The following is a 23,287-nucleotide window of genomic DNA, read 5'->3' as shown; positions in this document are numbered from 1 at the left end:
CTTTCAAGTTGTCGGCATGAGGTAGGACTAAATAGTGGAGTAGGGTGTGTTTTTTTTAAAATGTATTTATTTATTTTTAAAAATGTGTGAGTGTAGTGTTAGATGGTAGGGTATTCGTTTTTTTGTTTTTTTCAAGCATAAGGTAGTTGTACTCCAGTCTAGTAGGTGGCGGTAATGCAACATATGTTGGATGCCAACCGCCGTTAAACCTCATCGAAGAAGAAGTCCTCCGGTCGCCATATTGGGCTGCAGCTAACCGTTCTTGATTGAGGCGGGGAAAGTAGTTCTCCTCTGGTTCAGAAACATACATCTCTTTTCCATGAAATACAGGCTGCTTGACTTGGATAGGAGCTAGCCAGCTCTATTTGCTAACTATCGAACGTTAGCCAGTATATTTTAATCTAAAGATGACTTTCGTGTTTCTCTGGTCATAAGAATGCTACTATTAGCTACGTTGATGACTGTCACTTGGAATGAAGCTTTTCATTTGATAGAATTCGTCCAGTCTGGTAAGTAAACACCTTTTGGAGAGCTGGCTAGCTATTGCTTACATTGAATAATGCAATTTTCCTGTAATGTTAACGTTAAGATTACCCAAATAGCTTGCAAGGCTACAGTTATTTGCTGACAACGTTAATTTATTTACCAGAAACAACATCAATGACATTTGTGCCAGCTTAGTTGGTCTTAAATGGGTATTTGACTGACACGTCACCCATATGGTTCAGGATATTATTATTATTATTAGCTACCTAAAGTGGATTTGATTAGGTTGTCTTTTACAGATTTGTTATTTGTTTTGCACCAAATGTCAACATCACCTTGTCTTGACTATGTTGAAAGCACACTAATGTTGACCTTTCTATTTTCTCAACTCTGAATCTCAAAACTTGTGCACAGAAACTCAGGATCCTACGGTCACCATACCTTCCCTGTCACTTCCCAGGCCATTGCCCCTTTATTGATCCCTCAACATCTCCAAGCCATGTCTGTGTACTTGGAAACCAAAGTGGCCACCACACCTCTCCCCCTCCCCACCCACTTCTCCAAGGCCGAGCAGTCTTTCTCCCTTAAGAAACGCCGCCTGCCCTTCTCTTCATCCTCCGCCTCATCTCTCTCGCCTCCCGCCCATATCTCGCACTCACTACCCCCGCGGCCCCCGTCCAAGGGCTGCCCCCCTCTGAGCCGGGTCTTCCCCCAGCGCCCTCCGTCCCCCTGGTCTCCCCTCTCCCACTCCCTCATCAAATCTCCCCCTCCGCTGTCGCTGTACGACCCCGGCAGACAGCAGTCCTACTTCAACCAGTGCTTCACCAACCTGGGCCTGCTGGGGAGAGGGTCCTTCGGCGAGGTGTACAAGGTGAGTGGGAACTGTCCAAAACGGAAGCACAGGAAATGAAAATATCATCGATGTATTTTTTTATTTATTTTTAATCATGTCAATCAACATCTTTTTAATGTGGAGAGCCTAAATAACACGAGAACAAGATCTCAGAGCTCCACTTGACCGCTTCCCAGGTGCTGAGCCTCCAGGACGGGCACCACTACGCTGTCAAGCGTTCAGTCCAGCGCTTCAGGGGCAACAGTGAGCGCAACAGGAGCATGCGGGAGGCCCAGAACCACGAGCGCCTGTGCCCCCACCCACACATCCTGGGCTTTGTGGCAGCCTGGGAGGAGGGGTGCCGCTTGTACATCCAGATGGAGCTGTGCTGCACCAGCCTGCTGCTGCACGCCGAGGCCCAACCTTCCAGCCCAGGTCAGTCAGTAAAAATTTGAAAGGTGCACTGTGTGACAAACATGTTGCATACTACTGTTCTATGGATGTGATTTGTGAATGGCGGTGAAATTAAATGTAATTAATGTGAATTTCTTTGTATTTGTTTATAGTTCTTGTTACCTATTTCTATGTCATATTTGGGGTGTGAGGATTTCTGTTGATACACTTTGTCTGACCGCCACTGATGCACAATACGGCTGTGCTAACAATACCTGAGGAATGTAACCCTGTATGTGTCCATAATGACACATTCTTCTCCCTTTACTCTGCAGATGAGCCTGCAGCGTGGGCATACCTGTGCGACCTCCTCTCGGCCCTGCACCACCTTCACGCCCGCGGCTTCGCCCACCTGGACCTCAAGCCGGCCAACGTGTTCCTGACGCGCTCTGGCCGCCTCAAACTAGGAGACTTTGGGCTGGCACTGGAGCTCCGAGGGGAGGGAGTCGCCGCTGGCCTGCCGGAGGGGAAGGGGAGGGAGAAGGAGGATGTCCAGGAGGGTGATCCCCGATACATGGCCCCAGAGCTGCTGAGGGGCGAGTATGGCCCTGCTGCTGATGTTTTCAGGTGATGATGCCGGTGCTCCCTATACTCCCTAATAATGGAGGAAGTGATTCCCCTTTGATGTGAAGTGCTTTGAGCACCTGGTGGGGGGGGATAAAACACGATTTATATCTAATCAATTAGTAATAATGAGACTTTCCTGTTTCTCTCAGTCTTGGCGTGTCCATCTTGGAGCTGGCTTGCAATATGGAGGTGCCGAAAGGGGGAGAGGGATGGCAGCAGCTCAGACAAGGCCGTCTACCCGCAGAGTTTACCAATGGTAATGGCAGCTTTTTTTGTTGTTGTACAATATATTTATTGGCATTTCTTTTTTTTACAATTTAACAATCATCAAAATATGACACAGATAATGGGTAATGGCAGCTTTTACACATCTGGGGCCGTATCCACAAAGCATCTCAGAGAAGGTACTCGGAATCCTGTTAACCTGTTTTTAAGATAAAAGAAACTCAACTCAGAGTAGGTTTTAGGATGATGTTCAGACACTGCTCCAACTCTGAGCCAGGAGTAAAACTCCTCATAAAAGTTTCTCAGGTGCTAATCACGGCAGTTTTGAGGTACCGCAGAGGAAAGATGGTGATGACGCTCATTAATATTCTTACAAATTATGGGAAATACCCAATTGCGGTAAGGCATCGCCAGCTGTGAACACGCTTCGGACAACCACGTTGAATGTAACTGTACATCAAATGTTGCAATGGTAAAACGCTTAATATCATTTTTGCCTGACACAAATGTTGCAATGGTAAAATGCTTCATATAGTTTTTGCCTGACACAATCTCTTTGCCTAGTGAAATAGGCCTCGTGAAATCATTGTCAAAAGCCCAAGAGATGCATGTAGGTTTAGATTATTTATGGATTGATCATATCCTAGAAATATCCAATTCTTTCAAACAAATCCAAAGCAATTGCATGTGACACAGGAACCACTGCCTTTGTTTATTATCAAGACACCTGCTGGAAACTTAACTGGTTAGGACAGCTCATGCACAGCTTCTTTTTTTAATGAATACATTTATTTTTTAAACCAAGTAGGGTAAAATGTCTCTTAGCACTTACAACCAATTTTCCACTCTGAAATGCTTTGTGGCTACGACCCCAGGTCTTAAGAAAATATATACGATACACATGTTGGATTGACTTTCAATGTTATACAAGATTTGCCTGTTTGATTTGTACTCCTCCTTTTTAGCAGTGAAATTAACCTGCACACTGTCATGTCCTTCCATGTGTTTGTCTAATATAGAAAAGCAATCGGGAGCATCAGTGTAAGGGAATAATTTTGTTCATATGGTTTGCACCTGGCAAGTTTGTCTCGAGTCTGGACATTCACATTTTATGCCTGTTAGGGTCATCCTTTTTATCTTAATTTTCTGTTTCCCGTTATTGTCTGTGTACTTCCAGGCCTGTCAGTGGAGCTGCAGACTGTGCTGCGGATGATGCTGGCCCCGGAGCTGTCTGTGAGGGCCACCGTGCCCGAGCTCCTCACCCTGCCAGTGGTCAGGAGACACAGGTGGAGGCGCAATGTCTCCCTCCTCCTCCGCGAAACCCTGCTCACACTAGTCACCTTCTGCCAGGTTGGTAAACCCAGCCGCCATAACTTTCCGCCTCCCTCTAAACTGTGATTTAACTATAATAATAATACTTTTCCTTTAAAGCATTTTGTTCAAACTCAACTGCTAACCAGCATAAGAAAATATACTTTAAAGTAGCTATGATACACATGTTGGATACAGGGATGCAAACTAGTCACCTTTCGGCAAAATTTGCCGTTTTGAATCCGAAATATGTGACCTACGTGATTCGTGTAGATCCATTGAGAAAATTTTCGGTGGGGGGCAGCTTGGGATCACTACTGGCTGTAAGCGAACGAGTTATGTGCGTTTGGAGCAATACTGTCTGTATCCAAGCTAATTGTTCACATAACAACAGAATGCAGCACGCAACTGAAGAGAGAAGGGACAACTAATTTGCTAGTTACAGCATCAGCATGCGCTCTGGAAAGACAGCAGAGAGTAGAAACGCAGTTTTCCTGTTACAGCAGCACGTTCCCTGAACGATAACGAAGAGGTAGGTGAGAAGCCTGACCACGGGGACAGGGGTGAGAAGGTGATGAAGCGTACTTCATGAGCTGTAACAGGAAAAACAACTGGCATTTGGAAAGTTTGATGTGAGGGAGAAAGTGTGGTGGAACAAGTATTGTTAGCATTGTTAAGTATCTTGCTAGCTGGATCGAATTCTCCGTTAGCTAGCCAGAGAAATGTTGAGCAACATTAGCCAGCTTAACTGATCAAATAAACTCAATTATGGTGTGAAGATTAGTTGGTTAATAAAGTCAGACAGCTAACGCTAGTTGTCTAATGTTACATCAGATGAGCTAACGTTAGTAACCTAACCAATTCGCTATAGTATTAACTGGTATATGACTCCTTGCCGTTCCTCAATTTATAACGCTTTAGTTGCTTACTAGGACCCTGGCAATCTGTGAAATTTTAACCTCTATGGGACCCCTTCCCGTTCTCATCCCGTTAACGGGATTGATTTTGACAACAGCCAGTGGAAAATCAGAGCGCCAAATTTAAAACAGCTAAAATCTCATAATTTCATTTTCTCAAAGAATCAACTATTTTACACAATTTTAAAGATAAACTTCTCGTTAATCTAACCACATTGTCCGATTTCAATAAGGCTTTACGGCGAAAGCATAAAATTAGATTATGTTAGGACATAAACTTCACAAGAAACACCACACAGCCATTTTCCAAGAAACTAGATGCATCACAAAAACCCAAAACGCAGCTAAATGAAGCACTAACCTTTGACGATCTTCATCAGATGACACTCCTAGGACATTATGTTACACAATACATGTATGTTTTGCTCGATAAAGTCCATATTTATATTCAAAATCAGCATTTTACATTGGCGCATAATATTGAGAAATGTTGTCCCTCCAAACCTTTCGGTGAATGAGCACACAGTACGTAAATTCTCATCGTAAACATTGATCAATATAGAAGTGTTATGCACAAAATTATAGATACACTTCTTCTAAATGTAATCGCTTTGTCAGATTTCAAAAAAGGTTCACTGCGAAAGCACAATTTGCAATAATCTGAGTACAGCCCAGATTACACTAACAACAAGCAAACAGAAACCCGCCATCTTGGAGTCAATAAAACTAAGAAATTACATTATAAATATTCACTTATTTTTGATTATCTTCATCAGAAGGCACTACCAGGAAACCCAGCTCCACAATAAATGTTCGATAAAGTTCATATTTATTTCCAAATAATCCATTTTGTTTGTGCGTTAGGTTCACTATCCAAATCCACTACGCGCGTGCTTACTTAGTCCAGACGAAAAGTCAAAAAAGTTATACTACAGTTTGTAGAAACATGTCAAACGATGTATAAAATCAATCTTTAGGTTGTTTTTATCAAATACCTTGAATAAAATTCCAACCGGATCTATCCGTTCTCTTTAGGAGTGAATATGAACTCAGCTCGCTCCCAAGTTATTGCGCGTGACTTGAGCCCATGCCTTATAATGGGACACCAGTTTACCACAGCTGGTATTCTCTTCAAATTCACCATAGAATCTTCAAACACCATTCTAAAGACTGCTGACATCTAGTGGAAGCTTTAGGAAGTGCAAAATGAACCCTAAGTCACTATACACTCAAGGCAATCACTTGAAAGGACTACAAGCACCAGACTTCCCACTTCCTGCTTGACTTTTTCACAGGTTTTTGCCTGCCATATGAGTTCTGTTATACTCACAGACACCATTCAAACAGTTTTAGAAACTTCAGAGTGTTTTCTATCCAAATCTACTAATAATATGCATATTCTAGTCTGGCTGTGAAAATACTGCCCCCTAGCCCTAAGAGGTTTAACTAGCTAACTAACTACTATCTGTGAACTAATGTTTTCCCTCTACAGTATGTGGTTAATTTTCAGAATGAGAGAATTAGTTGAAAATGAGGCGTTGCTTGTTAAATAAGTGGATTCAGGGATCAAGTGTAGCTGGAGCTGGGCCTGGCTTAAGCTGGATGCCACTATGGAGGTGAAAGGCACACCACAGACTTTCCCTCTTTCTCACTTTTTACAATACAGTGGCTAAAAAGGGGTATGCCAGGTGTACTCTCTGCCTGAAAGCGATCAATTATGCCAACAAAGGGTATCATGCTCTGCTGGCACATTGTAGAACAGATGTCCACAGGCAGAAAGTGTGCAGTGTAATAATGTTCAGTGTAGCCCAAAGATATTGCTTTTCTTGTTGAACTTGACAGTAACACTTGTGAGTGAGGGGGATTGTTTTTTTTTACTCAGTGAACATTATTTTTGCACATGTAGCCTTGTGCACTTGATCGATGTCTACTATAGTGGCCACTATAATAGAGCAAAAAGAGTGCCAGTTAGAATGAACCTATTTCTACTTTAGGTGTTTTTTTTTCCCCAAGTGCATTATTTTAGATGTGTGTGTGTGTGTGTGTGGTCACAAACGTTCTATTATAAAGGCTGTCATGGCTAACTGCAGTATTATTGTATTGTTTTTTTTCTCAAGACTTGAGTGTCGTTTGCTGTAAAGTCTAGGCCACATAACATTGGATTGCTTTCTTTAAGTTTTATAGATGAGAGTTAGGTTCACATTAACCACTTATTTTACATACAGAGACTGATCATGTAAATCATATTCTTTGTTGTTTAATTAGTTAACCTGCATTTCCCCCTAGCAGGGATTTTTTCCCCCATGTTTCAGTGCAACAAAATAAGTGTCTCCTTTTTGGGCCCTCACCAGTTTGCATCCCTGTGGATAGACTCTCAATGTTGTTCAAGATGGACTTGTTTGATTTGTACTTCTATTCAAATAAACTTGTGTATCTTCTACCTTTTCTCTTTTAGTCTATTTTATACTCTGGTTGGGGGCTCTTCTCCTTTCTCAACCTCCCTTTCCTTCCACGCTGGACGCCCCCTTCTCCGTGCACCCCTCCAAAGGAGAGTTCGGAGCTGGAGTTCATGCTGCCCCCCAGTGCCATGATGCACACTGACTCAGGCAGCCTAGAGGATGTAGTGTTTCTGCCTGACGCCCTGGGCCCGGAGCACTCCCCCACCTTCTCTCACAGGTAAATGACAAGCTCTGAACTGACACGAGGCCAGATAACATCCAAATGAGAGTGAGCATTTGAGATATTGATTGGGAGGGCGTTCTCCCTTTAATGCAACCTCATTGTCCCTTTTCTGCATATTCATATACACTGAGTGTACAAAACATTAGGAACACCTGCTTTTTCCATGAGACTGACCAGGTGAAAGCTATGATCCCTTATTGTTAAATACTCTTCAATCGGTGTAGATGAAGGGGAGGAGACCGGTTAAATAACTCTTTTTGAGACATGGATTGTGTATGTTTGCCATTCAGAGTGTGAATGGGCAAGACAAAAGATTTAACTGTCTTTGAACGGGGTATGGTAGTAGATGCAAGGCGCACCGGTTTGAATCTGTCAAGAACCGCAACGCTGCTGGGTCCATCCGACGACCTTAGAGTTCCACTTCTTTCAGCAAAAAAACAAGAAACTGCGATTGCAGTGGGCTAAGGAATGAAAACAGTAGACCCTGGAGAATTGGAAAAACATTGCCTGGTCGGAATCCGGGTTCCTGCTGATGGGAGAACAAGGGTATGGAGAAACGCATTTACTCAAGTGGTTATCAACATTGCAGGCTGGTGGCGTGGGGTGTTTTCATGGCACACTTTGGGCCCCTTGATGAAAGTGGAGCAACGTTTGAATGCCACAGGATATCTGAACATCATTGCCAATCAGGTGCATCCCTTCATGGCGGTAATGTATCTATCTGCAAATCAGTTTTTTTCAGCAGGATTATGCCACAAGGCTAGGATTGTCCAGGAATGGTTCCATGAACATGACTGAATTCAGCTTACTACAGTGGCCTGCCCAGTCACCAGATCTCAATCCAGTTGAGCATCTGTGGGATGAGATGGAACAAGCTATTCAGAGTAGAGATCCACTACCAGCTAACTTGACACAACTGTGGGAAGCATTGGAGTCAACATTGGCCAGCATCCATGGGGAACGCTTTCGACACCGTTTAGAATCCATGCCCAACGAAGTGAGGCTGTTCTGAGGCAAAAGTGGGTGCAAGTCAATATTAGGAAGGTGTTCCTAATGTTTTGTACACTCAGACTACTTTACTGTCAATGGATAATATACAGTACCAGTCAAAAGTTTGGACACACCTATTCATTCAATGGTTTTCTTTATTTTTACTATTTTTCTACATTGTTGCATAATAGTAAAGGCATCAAATAACACATATGGAATCATAGTAACCAAAAAAGTGTTAAATAAAATAAAATAAATGTTGATTTTGTTTTTGAGATTATTCAAAGAAGCCACCCTTTGCCTTGATGACAGCTTTGAACACTTGGCACTCTCTCAACCAGCTTTATATATTTATATATATATATATATTTATATATATTTATTTATTTATTTATATTTACTTACTTATACTTTATTAGGCAAGTCAGTTAAGAACAAATTCTTACTTACAATGACGGCCTACCAAAAAACCTCCTGCGGCTACGGGGGCTAAAATAAAAAATGTATACATATATTTAGGACAAAACACACATCACGACGAGAGACAACACTACATAAAGAGAGACCTAAGGTAACACAACATGGTAGCAGCACAAAACATGGTACAAACATTATTGGGCACAGACAACAGCACAAAGGGCAAGATGGTAGAGACAACAATACATCACGCGAAGCAGTCACAACTGTCAATAAGAGTGTCCATGATTTAGTGGTGGAGACAACCGATCACTAAAGGTGCGTTTCAATTAACAGGTGTGCCTTGTTAAGTTCATTTGTTGAATTTCTTTCCTTAATGTGTTTGAGCCAATCAGTTGTTGTGACACGGTAGGGTTGGTATACAGAGATAGCCCTATTTGGTAAAAGACCAAGTCCATATTATGGCAAGAACAGCTCAAGTAAGCAAAGAGAAACGACAGTTCATTATTACTTTAAGACATGAAGGTCAGTCAATGCGGAAAATGTCAAGAACTTTGAAAGTTTCTTCAAGTGCAGTCGCAAAAACCATCAAGCGCTATGATGAAACTGGCTCTCATGAGGACCACCACAGGAAAGGAAGACCCAGAGTTACCTCTGCTGCAGAGTTCATTAGTGATAGCTGCACCTCAGATTGCAGCCCAAATAAATACTTCACAGAGTTCAAGTAACAGACACATCTCAACATCAATTGTTCAGAGGAGACTGTGAATCAGGACTTCATGGTCGAATTGCTGCAAAGAAACCACTACTAAAGCACACCAGTAAGAAGGAGAGACTTGCTTGGGCCAAGAAACACGAGCAATGGACATTAGACTGGTGGAAATCTGTCCTTTGGTCTGAGTCCAAAGGTTAGATTTTTGGTTCCAACCGCCGTGTCTTTGTGAGACGCAGAGTAGGTGAATGGATGATCTCTGCATGTGTGGTTCCCACCATTAAGCATGGAGGAGGAGGTGTGATGGTGCTTTGCTGGTGACACTTGGTGATTTATTTATAATTCAAGGCACACTTTTAACCAGCATGGCTACCACAGCAATCTGCAGCGATATCCAATCTGGTTTGCGCTTAGCGGGACTATCATTCGTTTTTCAACAGGACAATGACCCAACACACCTCCAGGCTGTGTAAGCGCTATTTGACCAAGAATGTGAGTGATTGAGTGCTGTATCAGATGACCTGGCCTCCATAATCACCTCACCTCAACCCAATTGAGATGGTTTGGGATGAGTTGGATCACAGAGTGAAAGAAAAGCAGCCAACAAGTGCCCTGCATATGTGGGAATTACTTTGACTGTTGTAAAACATTATTCATGAAGCTGGTTGAGAGAATGCTGAGTGTGCAAAGCTGTCATAAATCTAAAATATATTTTGATTTGTTTTACACTTTTTGGGTTACTGCATGATTCCATGTGTTATTTCATAGTTTTGATGTCTTCACTATTCTACAATGTAAAAATAAATAATTCCCTAATATCTTCTAAAAATAACTTAATGGATTTTGTTGGGTTTTCAACGTTGCAGAACCAATTCAATTTTTATTTAGAAGATAAAGACAAATGGCATGGACAGAATTCTAGGCACCCTGGAGCTAGGACTTGGTTGCACGGACTTGGTTACATAGTTTGGCCAAGCTAACTGACAAAAAATGCTTCTTGTAGCCATCAATGAGCTTGCTGGGCGAAATTGCCAGAAATGTGCACTCTTCAGCAGCAAACTGTTCTAATTCTGCTATGTTGGAGGGGTGCCCTCCACCGACTGCTGTTTTCAGCTTTCGCCATACGTTATGGATGGACTCTTCATTGACTCCAGAACAGTTCAGCTTATCTTCTTGAACTATTCCAGGGTGCTTTTGATGTGTTTGTGGTTGTTGTCTTGCTGGAAAACCCACAACATTCAACAGAGACTGTTTTTTTGGACACTTGGTTGAACATTGCACTCTAAAACGCCTTGATAATCTGCTGATTTCATGATGTCTTGCACATGTTCAAGGCCCCCAGTACCAAAGGCAGCTAAGCAAACCCACAGCATTATCGCATCTCCCCCATATTGTATTGTAGGGAGGATGTTATTTTCTTTGAATACTTTCATTTGGTAGTTGGTCAACATAGAAAGAACCCACTGCTGAAGGAGGCACAAGAAGGCCAGATTTTAAATGTCTCAAAAACCCACCTAAACAAGCCTAAATCCTGGGGAAAGTTAGAGCTCTTTGCCAGTACAGATCAGCGCTGTTTACCAACGACCAAATTAAGTATTAAATGAAACATGGTGGAGATTTGATAATGCTATATGGTGTTGCTTTGCTGCCTCTGGTACTGGGGTCCTTGAACATCTTGGCAGAAGGTTTTGCAACACAGTATTTTTTTATTTCAATTTATTTGATAAGACATCAGGAATTACTTAAGTGCAAGGGTGGCAATATATTTGTCCGCAACTGTACCTGTTAAGCTAAAAGAGTCAACAACAACAAAAAAATTCAAATAAAATGCAATGTTAGCACTGCTGCTGAAAAAGTATAGTGAGATCAATCTTTTGCCCATCCTTTCAGCCACAGTTACTCAATAGAAAAAGGCTTAACTTATATTTCACTTATTATTTCCCTTTGACATTCACACTTTCTCATTCAACAGAATCAAATCCCGGCTATCCATGGGAAGCACCTCCACCCCTTTGCCGAACTCCCCTCCAGTATTCCATCAACTCAGTCCTGCCCACACCCCTACACACTCTGGTCACATCCACACACCTTCACGTAGCCTCAACCTCGCACACACACCCTCCAGCATCCACTCAGACAGATCCTGCCACACAATGACAGCACTCACAGGGTCCCCCAAAGACACAGGCTCTCACAGACTCAGCCTGATAGACCAGTCCATGGACGCACACAATCAGCACAACACATCCACACACTCTTCCCAGTGGCCCGTCCAGAACTGGGTCCGCTCAGAGCCCCTCCCTCGACCCAGCTTTGAACCAAAGAACCTGCTCCGTCTGTTCGATGAGACGACTTCTACGTTGGAAGGACGACCCTGAGAACGAGACTGTAAATTGTGTAGAACGACGACGTACTGACTCCGGCTTTACATTGTAATACATGGAGAACCACTGGAATGAATTGCCATGTGTATTATATAGTTCTCAGTTTCTGTTTTTAAAATGCTTATTTCAAACAATTGTTTTGCTTGAAATTTGTCAATTTAGTTCTGTTTTTATGAGTTAAGTTCTTACTTCAATTTGTAATTGCTTGCATTAAAGGAATGGGTCAAGTGATTATATACAGTATTCCGTTATGAACTTTTCATGTCTTTGTATATTCACAATCAACTATTTTGGTGATGGCAAGAAAATGTTTAATAGCTCATATTTACTGCTATAATCCATGACTCAAAGCCAATTAAAGAGATGTTGGAAGCTTATCCTGTGTCTTCATACTGAATTGATTGCATGTGATCCATAGATTGGGGGGGGATGTATCATCCCAAAGATTTACTGAAAAGAATATAATTGCAATTCACACACATCTAGGCATAAGGTTAGTGTTCCCACACGGCCATATCTCCATATTACAGCACTTGTTTCCGGAAGACATAGGTGGCCACCTGTGCTAATTAGCATGCGCCGAACACCTGCGTTTAAGCTTAACCCTTGTGTGGTGTTCATGTTTTTGATGGACCCACAACATTATTGGTTTTTTAAAACAGTACAGCCATAACAATTTACGTGAAAATACTTAGATGTTGACATATTAATTACAAGAAATATAGACAGCATACATGGTTAATATTTTCCATTTACCTCTGCTAGATTACATTTATCAATGAAAGCACTTAGTTTTTTTCTAAAATGTAATTTTTGTAAACAAATCAATTTTAATTAAGACATGGGTGGAAATATTGTTTATCTTGAACAAATATAAATGAAACAAGGTTTTCATCACTATTGATGTTTATTGTTTTGAACTGAACAAATTGGAAGGACAAATTTTACATACATTATTTCATGGAAACGATAAATGAGCCCCGTTGAACACAAATTAAGGCCGGTCTACACACCACATGAGGAACTCTATTTCTTGCACTTGATGCATGTGTACTGTGTCTTCCTGTCCTTGGGTCCACACACATCGCAGCACTTCTTGTTGCTACCGGCTGCAATCTAGAATGATGAAAACACTTAGTTCAGGAATTTGTCTAACATCTCACTCACTCATGTAAATAGTTACAGCAGGCCCAGGTAGGAGAGTCAGATACACACACATGCGACAACATCAAATCAAATCAAATGTATTTATATAGCCCTTCGTACATCAGCTGAAATCTCAAAGTGCTGTACAGAAACCCAGCCTAAAACCCCAAACAGCAAGCAATGCATGTGAAAGAAGCACGGTGGCTAGGAAAAACTCCCTAGGAAAAACTCCCTAGAAAGGCCAAAAACCTAGGAAGAAACCTAGAGAGGAACCAGGCTATGAGGGGTGGCCAGTCCTCTTCTGGCTGTGCCGGGTGGATATTATAACAGAACATGGTCAAGATGTTAAAATGTTCATAAATGACCAGCATGGTCAAATAATAATAATCATAGTAGTTGTCGAGGGTGCAACAAGCACGTCCGGTGAACAGGTCAGGGTTCCATAGCCGCAGGCAGAACAGTTGAAACTGGAGCAGCAGCATGGCCAGGTGGACTGGGGACAGCAAGGAGTCATCATGCCAGGTAGTCCTGAGGCATGGTCCTAGGGCTCAGGTCCTCCGAGAGAAAGAAAGAAAGAGAGAAAGAGAGAATTAGAGAGAGCATATTGAAATTCACACAGGACACCGGATAAGACAAGAGAAATACTCCAGATGTAACAGGCTGACCCTAGCCCCCCGACACATAAACTACTGCAGCATAAATAATGGAGGCTGAGACAGGAGGGATCAGAAGACACTGCGGCCCCATCCGATGATACCCCCGGACAGGGCCAAACAGGCAGGATATAACCCCACCCACTTTGCCAAAGCACAGCCCCCACACCACTAGAGGGATGTCTACAACCACCAACTTACCGTCCTAAGACAAGACCGAGTACAGCCCACAAAGATCTCCGCCAAGGCACAACCCAAGGGGGGGGGCACCAACCCAGACAGGAAGACCACGTCAGTGACTCAACCCACTCAAGTGACGCACCCCTCCCATGGACGGCATGGAAGAACACCAGTAAGCCAGTGACTCAGCCCCTGTAATAGGGTTAGAGGCAGAGAATCCCAGTGGAGAGAGGGGAACCGGCAAGGCAGAGACAGCAAGGGCAGTTCGTTGCTCCAGCCTTTCCGTTCACCTTCACACTCCTGGGCCAGACTATACTTAATCATAGGACCTACTGAAGAGATAAGTCTTCAGTAAAGACTTAAAGGTTGAGACTGAGTCTGCGTCTCTCACATGGGTAGGCAGACCATTCCATAAAAATGGAGCTCTATAGGAGAAAGCCCTACCTCCAGCCGTTTGCTTAGAAATTCTAGGGACAATTAGGAGGCCTGCGTCTTGTGACCGTAGCGTACGTGTAGGTATGTACGGCAGGACCAAATCGGAAAGATAGGTAGGAGCAAGCCCATGTAATGCTTTGTAGGTTAGCAGTAAAACCTTGAAATCAGCCCTTGCCTTAACAGGAAGCCAGTGTAGGGAGGCTAGCACTGGAGTAATATGATCAAATTTTTTGGTTCTAGTCAGGATTCTAGCAGCCGTATTTAGCACTAACTGAAGTTTATTTAGTGCTTTATCCGGGTAACCGGAAAGTAGTGCATTGCAGTAGTCCAGCCTAGAAGTAACAAAAGCATGGATTAATTTTTCTGCGTCATTTTTGGACAGAAAGTTTCTGATTTTTGCAATGTTACGTAGATGGAAAAAAGCTGTCCTTGAAACAGTCTTGATATGTTCTTCAAAAGAGAGATCAGGGTCCAGAGTAACGCCGAGGTCCTTCACAGTTTTATTTGAGACGACTGTACAACCATCCAGATTAATTGTCAGATTCAACAGAAGATCTCTTTGTTTCTTGGGACCTAGAACAAGCATCTCTGTTTTGTCCGAGTTTAAAAGTAGAAAGTTTGCAGCCATCCACTTCCTTATGTCTGAAACACAGGCTTCTAGCGAGGGCAATTTTGGGGCTTCGCCATGTTTCATTGAAATGTACAGCTGTGTGTTGTCCGCATAGCAGTGAAATTTAACATTATGTTTTCGAATGACATCCCCAAGAGGTAAAATATATAGTGAAAACAATAGTGGTCCTAAAACGGAACCTTGAGGAACACCGAAATTTACAATTGATTTGTCAGAGGACAAACCATTCACAGAGACAAACTGATATCTTTCCGACAGATAAGATCTAAACCAGGCCAGAACTTGTCCATGTAGACCAATTTGGGTTTCCAATCTCTCCAAAAGAATGTGGTGATCGATGGTATCAAAAGCGGCACTAAGATCTAGGAGCACGAGGACAGATGCAGAGCCTCGGTCTGACGTCATTAAAAGGTCATTTACCACCTTCACAAGTGCAGTCTCAGTGCTATGATGGGGTCTAAAACCAGACTGAAGCGTTTCGTATACATTGTTTGCCTTCAGGAAGGCAGTGAGTTGCTGTGCAACAGCTTTTTCTAAAATTTTTGAGAGGAATGGAAGATTCGATATAGGCCGATAGTTTTTTATAATTTCTGGGTCAAGATTCGGCTTTTTCAAGAGAGGCTTTATTACTGCCACTTTTAGTGAGCTTGGTACACATCCAGTGGATAGAGAGCTGTTTATTATGTTCAACATATGAGGGCCAAGCACAGGAAGCAGCTCTTTCAGTAGTTTAGTTGGAATAGGGTCCAGTATGCAGCTTGAGGGTTTGGAGGCCATGATTATTTTCATCATTGTGTCAAGAGATATAGTACTAAAACACTTTAGTATCTCCCTTGATCCTAGGTCCTGGCAGAGTTGTGCAGACTCAGGACAATGGAGCTTTGGAGGAATACCCAGATTTAAAGAGGAGTCCGTAATTTGCTTTCTAATGATCATGATCTTTTCCTCAAAGAAGTTCATAAATTTATTACTGCTGAAGTGAAAGCCATCCTCCATTTGCGAATGCTGCTTTTTAGTTAGCTTTGCGACAGTATCAAAAAGAAATTTCGGATTGTTCTTATTTTCCTCAATTAAGTTGGAAAAATAGGATGATCGAGCAGCAGTGAGGGCTCTTCGATACTGCACGGTACTGTCTTTTCAAGCTAGTCGGAAGACTTCCAGTTTGGTGTGGCGCCATTTCCGTTCCAATTTTCTGGAAGCTTGCTTCAGAGCTCATGTATTTTCTGTATACCAGGGAGCTAGTTTCTTATGACAGATGTTTTTAATTTTTAGGGGTGCAACTGCATCTAGGGTATTGCGCAAGGTTAAATTGTGTTCCTCGGTTAGGTGGTTAACTGATTTTTGTCCTCTGACGTCCTTGGGTAGGCAGAGGGAGTCTGGAAGGGCATCAAGGAATCTTTGGGTTGTCTGAGAATTTATAGCACGACTTTTAATGCTCCTTGGTTGGGGTCTGAGCAGATTATTTGTTGCAATTGCAAACGCAATAAAATGGTGGTCCGATAATCCAGGATTATGAGGAAAAACATTAAGATCCACAACATTTATTCCATGGGACAAAACTAGGTCCAGAGTATGACTGTGGCAGTGAGTAGGTCCAGAGACATGTTGGACAAAACCCACTGAGTCGATGATGGCTCCGAAAGCCTTTTGGAGTGGGTCTGTGGACTTTTCCATGTGAATGTTAAAGTCACCAAAAATTAGAATATTATCTGCTATGACTACAAGATCCGATAGGAATTCAGGGAACTCAGTGAGGAAAACTGCATATGGCCCAGGAGGCCTGTAAACAGTAGCTATAAAAAGTGAGTGAGTAGGCTGCATAGATTTCATGACTAGAAGCTCAAAAGACGAAAACGTCATTGTTTTTTTTTGTAAATTGAAATTTGCTATCGTAAATGTTAGCAACACCTCCGCCTTTGCCGGATGCACGGGGGGTATGGTCACTAGTGTAACCAGGGGGTGAGGCCTCATTTAACACAGTAAATTCATCAGGCTTAAGCCATGTTTCAGTCAGGCCAATCACATCAAGATTATGATCAGTGATTAGTTCATTGACTATAACTGCCTTGGAAGTGAGGGATCTAACATTAAGTAACCCAACACTTACTTGTTGGTTCTGTGGGTCGGGCGGATGGGGAACCAGTATCCTCCTGAATCCTCCCCACGATGGCTGGGATCCTTGGGATATGTTGCCTCTTCTGGATTTGAGGTCTTATCAATGCCTTGCACAGCTCCTCGAGAAAGAGCTGTCTCCTCTGGAGATTCCCTCTGTTCCAATCTGTGTTCGACGCCATCCAGATGACAAACGCATTGTATGCCAAGATGTCCAAGATGTTGAAGAATATCACAAGTGGCCAGCATAGGGTTCTTTTGCAGCTGTAGCCAGTCACCAGCTTGTCTAAATTGCCCCAGCTTGTGCGAAGTAAAAAAGTTATCACGTGATGTTGTGGCCACGGAGTCCCTTTGTCAAGTCCAGGACAACCCGCATCCCTTGGTTCTTCTCAGGGGCTCCTCCATCTGGCTTCCCCATATACACTTGCAAGTTCCACGCATATGATGAAGCAGCATCACAGGCAGCCCAGATCTTGATTCCATGTTTTGCGGGTTTAGACGGTATGTACTGCCTGAAGGGGCAGCGGCCCCTAAATGGCTGCTCATCAACAGTAACGTTGGGCCCAGAGTTGTGAAACAGGGGAAGGCGGTCCACCCACTTGACCTGATCGCAGCTAGCTTGTCTCTCTGCCGCCAAGCTGGTCTGGTGTCCCGGTTATCGAAGCGGATGATCCCGGAAATAATGTGGAAGTTTTCCAAAGACATTGCTGCATGGAAGAGATCTCTGCCAGTTTCTGCATCCCACAGGGATTCTGTGGATTCCCCCATTGGATCTGAAAGCACCAGCAAGGATAAGAACCCCAAAGTATGCATGTAAATGAGTTTGGTCCATCTCCTTCCATCTCTCTCCAAAACATGCCTTCCCATCCAAATTAGTGTAGTCCAAAATGATTTTCTAGATGGTGTCTGGGATTAACAGTTCAAAAGAAGATTTCATGTCCTGCGCGTGAGTAACCTCCATCCGCGTCGGCCCTGGTTGCATCTTTATCACATTGGCAGCCATGCAAGGTGGCTCATTCCTTGGGCAAGAAGACCATTCAATTTGAAAAAATTGTGACATCCATATTACTCCTCCTGCAGGCTGCTGATGAGCTGGTTGCTGACGGACTGGTCCTGGGGCGTGCTGCTGACGGGCTGGTCCTGGGGCTGGCTGAAAGTCAATCTCATCCTCTTCTTCCAACTCACTGTCATACTCCAAATTGACAGAGAAAATTCTTAATCTTCCATAGTAGAAGACGCTCCTTACACACTAGCTTCTCTCTCTGCAAAAATAATTTCTAAGGCCTTCTGTGTAGAGATTATTTTTGCCATACTGATTGATTGTGGTAAGGAGCCACACATGGAGCCACACATGCAAAGATAGTTCCTTGTATCCGCAATGGAGCCCAGTTTTATAATGTTACCATATGTCCCAGCTGCTTTCCATAGTCTTGAAGTATTTGCGAAAACAACTGGCCTTATTTTATGGCATTTTTCACCCTGCCAGTTCCTATTAATTCTATTGCGCACCGTAGCACTAACTCACCTTCTGAATGTTCTATTACCAGCCCATTGTTCTGCATCACAATGCCAGCTTCGCTATTGTTAGCAATGAGACCTGCGTTTTTCAGAAAAAGGTGTAAAACCTAAAGAAAACGCATGTCCCTGTCCTCTTTTTCAAGATGTGGCTGATTTAAACAGCCAGAAGACATTTTTCTAATTAAGAAATAACCTTTTTTTTTTTTTTACAATTTGTTGTTTCTAAATGGATGCTGGGTAATTTGATATTCGTCGAAATCTGTTCGTTTGTAGGCATCAAATTGAGCAAATGCTGCGCAAGTTCACGAAATTGATAGGTCTAGCTCATTGATTTGTAGATCTGATGCAGTTGCTACCTCAGATTATGAGCCTAGTAACACACCGGACTGGGACATGTTCCGGGTAGCCTCAGAGAATAGTATAGATTTATATGCTGATTCGGTGAGTGAGTTTATAAGGAAGTGCATAGGAGATGTTGTACCCATTGTGACTACGGTGGCCCATTACCAAGGACTGTGGCTCTCCTCCGTGGCCGACGTGAGTAAGACGTTTAAACGTGTTAACCCTCGCAGGGCTGCCGGCCCAGACAGCATCCCTAGCAGTGTCCACAGAGCATGCGCAGACCAGCTGGCTGGTGTGTTTACGGACATATTCAATCTCTCCCTATCCCAGTCTGCTGTCCCCACATGCTTCAAGATAGCCACCATTGTTCCTGTACCCAAGAAGGCAAAGGAAACTGAACTAAATGACTATCGCCCCGTAGCACTCACTTCTGTCATCATGAAGTGCTTTGAGAGACTAGTCAAGGATCATATCACCTCCACCTTACCTGTCACCCTAGACCCACTGCAATTTGCATACCGCCCCAATAGGTCCACAGCAATCGCCATCACACTGCACACTGCCCTATCCCATCTGGACAAGAGGAATACCATCTGGACAGGAGGAATACAGATGAGCTGTAGTCAATGAACAGCAGTTCATTGATTACAGCTCAGCATTCAACACCATAGTACCCTCCAAGCTCATCAATAAGCTTGAGTCCCTGGGTCTCAACCCCGCCCTGTGCAATTGGGTCCTGGACTTCCTGACGGGCCGCCCCTAGGTGGTGAAGGTAGGAAACAACATCTCCACTTCGCTGATCCTCAACACTGGGGCCCCACAAGGGTGCGTGCTCAGCCCCCTCCTGTACTCCCTGTTCACCTATGACTGGGTGGCCATGCACACCTCCAACTCGATCATCAAGTTTACAGATGACACAACAGTAGTAGGCTTGATTACCAACAACGACGAGACAGCCTACAGGTAGGAGGTGAGGGCACTCAGAGTGTGGTGTCAGGAAAACAACCTCTTACTCAACGTCAACAAAACAAAAGAGATGATCGTGGACTTCATGAAACAGAACAGGGAGCTCTCCCCTATCCACATCGACGGGACAGCAGTGGAGAAGGTGGAAAGTTTTAAGTTCTTCGGCATACACATCACGGACAAACTGAAATGGTGTGGTGTGTGGTGAAGATTGCGCTACCATCCAGAAGGCGAGGTCAGTACAAGTGCATCAAAGCTGGGACGAGAGACTGCAAAATAGCTTCTATCTCAAGGACATCAGACTGTTAAACAGCCATTACTAACACAGAGAGGCTGCTGCCTACATTCCGACTTGAAATCATTGGCCACTCTAACAAATGTATCACTAGTCACTTTATTAAGGCCACTTTAATAATGATGTGTACATATCTTGCATTCCATTCCATATGTATATACTGTATTTTATACCATCTATTGCATCTTGCCTATGCCGCTCGGTCATTGCGCACCCATATGTTTATATGTACTGTACATATTCTTATTCCATCCCTTTACTTAGATTTGTGTGTATTAGGTAGTTGTTGTGGAATTGTTAGATTACTTGTTAGATATTGCTGCACTGTCGGAACTAGAAGCACAGGCATTTCGCTACACTAGCAATAACATCTGCTAACCATGTGTATGTGACCAATAAAATTTGATTTGATTTGATTTAAGTGTCGCGAATGATATATGTAGTACCTGCTGAAGGCCACAGGGAGGAGCAAGATAGCTATAAACCCATACTGTTTTTTTGCCATAAAAACCCTAAACCTAACCCTAGGTATAACATATATATATAATTTATATACTTTTACTGATTTAAAAAAAAAAAATTAAGGGGCGGATCAGCTTTAATATTGAGGATAGATTGTTGCTTCCATCAATCAATCAACCAAATGTATTTATAAAGCCCTTCTTACATCAGCTGATGTCAGAAAGTGCTGTACAGTTTTAAAACCCCAAACGGCTAGCAATGCAGGTGTAGAAGCACGGTGGTTAGGAAAAACTCCCTAGAAAGGCTGGAACCTAGGAAGAAACCCAGAGAGGAACTAGGCTATGAGGGGTGGCTAGTCCTCTTCTGGTTGTGCCGGGTGGAGATTATAACAGAACATGGCCAAGATGTTCAAATGTTCATAGATGACCAGCAGGGTCAAATAATAATCACAGTGGTTGTAGAGGGTGCAACAGGTCAGTACCTCAGGATTAAATGTCAGTTGGCTTTTCATAGCCGATCATTCAGAGTATCTATACCGCTCCTGCTGTCTCTAGAGAGTTGAAAACAGCAGGTCTGGGACAGGTAGCACGTCCGGTGAACAGGTCAGTGTTCCATAGCGCAGGCAGAACAGTTGAAACTGGAGCAGCAGCACGACCAGGTGGACTGGAGACAGCAAGGAGTCATCAGGACAGGTAGTCCTGAGGCATGGTCCTAGGGCTTAGGTCCTCCGAAAGAAAGAAAGAATTAGAGAGAGCATACTTAAATTCACACAGGACACCGGATAAGACAGGAGAAAACTCCAGATATAACAGACTGACCCTAGGCCCCCGACATAAAATATTGCAGCATAAATACTGGAGGCTGAGACAGGAGGGGTCGGGAGACACTGTGGCCCTGGGCCAGACTACACTCAATCATAGGACCTACTGAAGAGATGAGTCTTCAATAAAGACTTAAAGGTCGAGACCGAGTCTGCGTCTCTCACATCGATAGGCAGACCATTCCATAAAAATGGAGCTCTATAGGAGAAAGCCCTGCCTCCAGCTGTTTGCTTAGAAATTCTAGGGACAATAAGGAAGCCTGCGTCTTGTGATCGTAGTGTCACTTCTAGTCTAACCTAGTCTAACCTAGAAGTGACAAAAGCATGGATTCATTTTTCTGCATCATTTTTGGACAGAAAGTTTCTTATTTTTGCAATGTTACGTAGATGGGAAAAAGCTGTCCTTGAAAGAGTCTTGATATGTTCGTCAAAAGAGAGATCAGGGTCCAGAGTAACGCCAAGGTCCTTCACAGTTTTATTTGAGATGAGTGTACAACCATCAAGATTAATTGTCAGATTCAACAGAAGATCTCTTTGTTTCTTAGGACCTAGAACTAGCATCTCTGTTTTGTCCGAGTTTAAAAGTAAAACATTTGCCGCCATCCACGTCCTTATGTCTGAAACACAGGCTTCCAGGGAGGGCAATTTTGGGGCTTCACCATGTTTTATAAAAATGTACAGCTGTCTGTCGTCTGCATAGCAGTGAAATTTAACATTATGTTTTCGAATGACATCCCGAAGAGGTCAAATATATAGTGAAAACAATAGTGGTCCTAAAACGAAGCCTCGAGGAACACCGAAATCTACAGAGACAAACTGATATCTTTCCGAAAGATAAGATCTAAACCAGGCCAGAACTTGTAGACCAATTTGGGCCAATGTAATTGTCTGCATCATTTCCAATCCCCCATATATTTTTGGGGTAAATATATATATATCCATATACAGTTGAAGTCGGAAGTTTACATACACCTTAGCCAAATACATTTAAACTCAGTTTTTCACAATTCCTGACATTTAAGCCTAGTAAATTTTCCCTGTCTTAGGTCAGTTAGGATCACCACTTTATTTTAAGAATGTGAAATGTCAGAATAACAGTAGAGAGAATGATTTATTTCAGCTTTTATTTCTTTCATCACATTCCGAGTTGGTCATAAGTTTACATACACTCAATTAGTATTTGGTAGCATTGCCTTTAAATTGTTTAACTTGGGTCAAATGTTTCGGATAGCCTTCCACAAGCTTCCCACAATAAATTGGGTGAATTTTGGCCCATTCCTCCTGACAGAGCTGGTGTAACTGAGTCAGGTTTGTAGGCCTCCTTGCTCGCACACACTTTTTCTATTCTGCTCACAAATTCTCTATAGGATTGAGGTCAGGGCTTTGTGATGGCCACTCCAATAGCTTGACTTTGTTGTCCTTAAGCCATTTTGCCACAACTTTGGAAGTATGCTTGGGGTTATTGTCCATTTGAAAGACCCATTTGCGACCAAGCTTTAACTTCCTGACTGATGTCTTGAGATGTTGCTTCAATATATCCACATAATTTTCCTACCTCATCATGCCATCTATTTTGTGAAGTGCACCAGTCCCTCCTGCAGCAAAGCACCCCCACATCATGATGCTGCCACCCCCGTACTTCAAGGTTGGGATGGTGATCTTTGGCTTGCAAGTCTCCCCCTTTTTCCTCCAAACATAACGTTGGTCATTATGGCCAAACAGTTGCATTTTTGTTTCATCAGACCAGAGGA

At 43.0% G+C, this 23,287-nt stretch overlaps 1 protein-coding gene across 2 annotated transcripts; it reads left to right on the top strand.

Moving 5' to 3' along the window:
* Positions 1-219: 219 nt before the first annotated feature.
* On the top strand, positions 220-12,353 carry pkmyt1 (protein kinase, membrane associated tyrosine/threonine 1). 2 transcript variants are annotated; one of them, XM_029713228.1, is made up of 8 exons: positions 220-509; positions 901-1,357; positions 1,516-1,753; positions 2,047-2,338; positions 2,488-2,594; positions 3,741-3,913; positions 7,247-7,467; positions 11,565-12,353. In XM_029713228.1, the coding sequence occupies exons 2-8, from the start codon at positions 986-988 to the stop codon at positions 11,968-11,970; spliced, it is 1,809 nt and encodes a 602-aa protein (XP_029569088.1). In that variant the 5' UTR covers positions 220-509; positions 901-985; the 3' UTR covers positions 11,971-12,353. The 2 variants fall into 2 exon arrangements, with proteins under 2 accessions (XP_029569088.1, XP_029569080.1); XM_029713220.1 differs by having other exon boundaries at positions 229-509; positions 909-1,357.
* Positions 12,354-23,287: the final 10,934 nt, after the last annotated feature.

This window comes from Salmo trutta, chromosome 2 (assembly GCF_901001165.1).
Source record: "Salmo trutta chromosome 2, fSalTru1.1, whole genome shotgun sequence".
Classification (NCBI taxonomy): domain Eukaryota; kingdom Metazoa; phylum Chordata; class Actinopteri; order Salmoniformes; family Salmonidae; genus Salmo; species Salmo trutta.
This window is presented reverse-complemented; position numbering and strand designations above follow the sequence as displayed.